The sequence below is a fragment of the Trichoderma ghanense genome (genome assembly GCF_004382785.1).
Source record: "Trichoderma ghanense strain CCMA-1212 chromosome Unknown scaffold_0, whole genome shotgun sequence".
NCBI classification, from domain to species: Eukaryota; Fungi; Ascomycota; class Sordariomycetes; order Hypocreales; family Hypocreaceae; genus Trichoderma; species Trichoderma ghanense.
Window position 1 is genome coordinate 451,371 of NW_027395663.1, and position 3,259 is coordinate 454,629.

Genomic DNA, 3,259 nt, shown 5'->3' on the forward strand with positions numbered 1-3,259 from the left:
CTGCTCCCGCCGGACATGTGATGGGTCACTCTCGTGGGAATATCGACTCCCCCAGCTGCTAGGTGCCTAGCCCTTGTGAGGTGTCAGGGGGGGGGCATGAGATGGGGTTGAGAAAGGTATATGTTGATGCTGCTAGCTCACCGTCGCCTACTAGATGCTGCAGCCCTTGCATCTGCGATTCCCAGCTTGTTTCAGCCCTATTAGTTGCCGACAGAGAGGGGGTTGATGCCTTAGACGAAAGCACATTGGATACTGCCATCACCGCTTAGTGGCGCTTGTTGTTATTCGTGTCTGGCTGCATTGCCTATATCTTGCGCCTCCGCCATGAAACCTCCAAAGCAGCCCAACGATGCATCGCCCAAATCCTTCATCATGAGCTCCGTCACCGAGTTCTACCGCTCCCAGATCGGCAACGAGGCCGTCATCAACTACGCATATACCGACTTCCCCTGGCGGCTCCTTGCCAAGGACGTCTACTACTTTTTCGCCTACTGCTGGGCCCTGCCGTGGGTTCTGTTTCCCCTCAACAAGTTTGGCTCGGGCGAGCTTGACGAGCTGTATCCGTCGTTTATGAACATCTTCTGCCTTACGGTCCACTTCTTCTTGCTCATCTTCCAGCTCGCGTTTCTCGTCACCTTGCCCTTTGTCCTCGTTTTCCCTGCATGGATGGGAGTCGGCGGTGTTGTGGCCTTCAACCTGCTCAACAGGCTGGTTTGTATGCTGCTGAACGGCAGAGACATCATCTTTCACTCTGATGAAAAGTACGCCAAGGGACGGCCAGAACATGAACACGAGCAATGGGTCTTCTTAAATGGCGTTTCTGTCGGGTAAGTCTTGCACCGCGATGCCCGTAACAATCCTTGTTTAAACGGACTTACTACTAACGTCTATCCATGAAACCAGCCGACACTGGATGAAGATGAACCTGAACCGCTTGGCCCTGACATTTGGCCGCCCTGTTCTCGGCATTCATAACCGCACATCAGGGGTCATCTTCGACGTCATTGAGTGTCTCATCCAGCGAAACTTCTCCTATGCGACCACCGATGTGCGTGTCTGCTACAGGCACCTCAAGGAAATCCTCTACGACCCGAAGAAGTCAAAGGTGGTCTTCATCATGCACTCTCAGGGCGCCATCGAGGGCGGCATGGTCCTGGACTGGCTCCTCCAGGAGATGCCCCAGGATCTCCTTGCAAAACTCGAAGTGTACACTTTCGGCGCCGCCGCCAACCACTTCAACAACCCGCACCGCCACGTCCTCTCGCAAGATCTGACACGGTCGAGGCCCCATGAGGCCATGCAGGCGCTCGTCTCGGAGGCCTGCTACGAGACTCCGGTCACCACGCCGTTCGAGGTGAAGAAGGATCCAATGATGACCGCCTCCGTCGTACGAAGATCATCTTCTTTGGCGTCTTATCACACCGCCTCTGCCGCCAAGGACAGAGCCATTGGCCACATCGAGCACTATACGCACAACACCGACTTTGTCGCCATATGGGGCATCCTGCACTTCGCCACAAACAGAATGGTTTCTTTGCAGCTCCCTCGATTCCTTGGCCGTCTCTTCAACCGTTCCAACGGCCACGGCGGACACCTCCTCGTCCAGCATTACCTGGACGGCATGTTCCCCCTGAAACGAGACGCGGAAACCGGAGAGTTGATTGGAGCCGACGAGAAGAATGAGTTCATGGAAGAGGTCATCAAGTTTGGCGTGGAGGGCACCGCCATGGAGAACGCGCGAGAAGCATTTGAGATTAGCTACGGGGGCACCGGGGGTTTCGGTACGGGCGAGATCACGACGCCGATCGAGGTCTACGACCAGTATCCTCTCCACAGAAAGCACAAAAAGGACGTCAAAGTCAAGGAACTCAGCAGGCTGTGGATGTACAGGAACGGAATGAGTCCGCCTGAGACGTCGCACGTCTTAGCATCCGATATGATTGGTATGGTCAGGAACTCGACGCTATGAGGCTGCTGGAGTGTTTCAATCAACGCCGGCGATCTCTTACTGCAGCAGTTGACACAATGCTGTGAACATGGTCAAGAATGATTTACGACATGATTCGGCAAGGAACTGCTTTCTCTTTATGATTATTTCTCCTTTGTCACATAGAATGAGATACCCCTTGGTTAAACTGGTTTACACCAAAGAGTGCTGTGCTGGTGGTTGTGATGGATTGCCGTGGTCATAGTCCGTTGCATCTCGGTTGGGATTGACCTCTTCGTAATGCGACCACTTGACAAACTTGTAGAAACCCGCAGCCACCACAGCTCCCATGAACGGACCGAGCCAATAGATCCACTCATAACCAGGGAAGTGAGGCGTTGCGACGGCACACCCGAGACTGCGAGCCGGATTGAGGGATGCGCCGGTGTAGGAAGTTCCTGGACAAAGAGGATGGGTTAGCAGAGAGATCATGAGAAACATGTTAAAACGCGGTAATATGTAGAATCAATCCAATGTCTTTTCTTTCTCGATAACTTGTTGTTAAAGATTGTTCGTCCAGGTGTATCTTACCTGCCAGCATGGCGACGAAGAGCGCCAACCCGATACCCACGGGAGCAATAAAAGTGTCCTTGGAACGCTCGACGGCGAGCATCAACACGACGAAGACGAGGAAGGCTGTGAAGAACATCTCGATGAAGAGGCCTTGCACGACCGACGTGTCGCTCGAGAGAAGACTGTTCGCCGAGGCAATGTTCCCCGGGAACATGCAGCTTGCCAGGCCGCCTGCACACATGCTGGCGATGAGTTGTGCTGGGATGAGAAAGGCGGCTCGCATCCAAGGGAGGGTCCCGGCCAAACACATGCCAAGCGTGAGCTATCAAACAAGTCAACTTGGTCAGTCCATTTGCCTCTAGATCCAGGTATGAATATAAACTGCATGCCTCGATTGTACCGGCTATTCTCGAGGCTTGTTTGGGTATTGGTTGGGTGGGGGAGACGTACTGCAGGATTGAATAGCCCACCGCTTATGCGGTAAAAGGCCCAGACATTGACCAGCAGCGAGAAGCTGTAGACAAAGGCAACGAAGAAGACAGTCGTATCGCCCATGCCCCCCGATGCTGGAGTCAGAGTGGCTGTCTTGACGTATTGCATGCTGCCAGCATAACTAAACCACAAGAAGAAGAAGGTCCCGACAAACTCGCCGACTGCTGCAATGAGATGCTTCTGCATTGGCGTCGGATGGAAGGGCTCGCGGCCACGGCTGTTGCCGTTGGGCTCTGAGTGCCGTTTCGAGATTCCTGAAAGGGCCAT

The 3,259-nt window shown here is 53.9% G+C and overlaps 2 protein-coding genes across 2 annotated transcripts; one reads left to right on the plus strand and one right to left on the minus strand.

Moving 5' to 3' along the window:
* Positions 1–324: 324 nt before the first annotated feature.
* Positions 325–1,969, plus strand: CCMA1212_000159 (uncharacterized protein; the record flags this gene model as incomplete). Its single annotated transcript, XM_073697642.1, has 2 exons — positions 325–827; positions 904–1,969. 2 exons carry the CDS (start codon positions 325–327, stop codon positions 1,967–1,969), a joined length of 1,569 nt encoding a protein of 522 aa, XP_073563340.1.
* Positions 1,970–2,140: 171 nt separating this feature from the next.
* Positions 2,141–3,259, minus strand: CCMA1212_000160 (Aquaporin-1; the record flags this gene model as incomplete). The annotated part of the gene is made up of 3 exons (XM_073697643.1): positions 2,141–2,385; positions 2,519–2,822; positions 2,951–3,259. The coding sequence occupies 3 exons, from the start codon at positions 3,257–3,259 to the stop codon at positions 2,141–2,143; spliced, it is 858 nt and encodes a 285-aa protein (XP_073563955.1).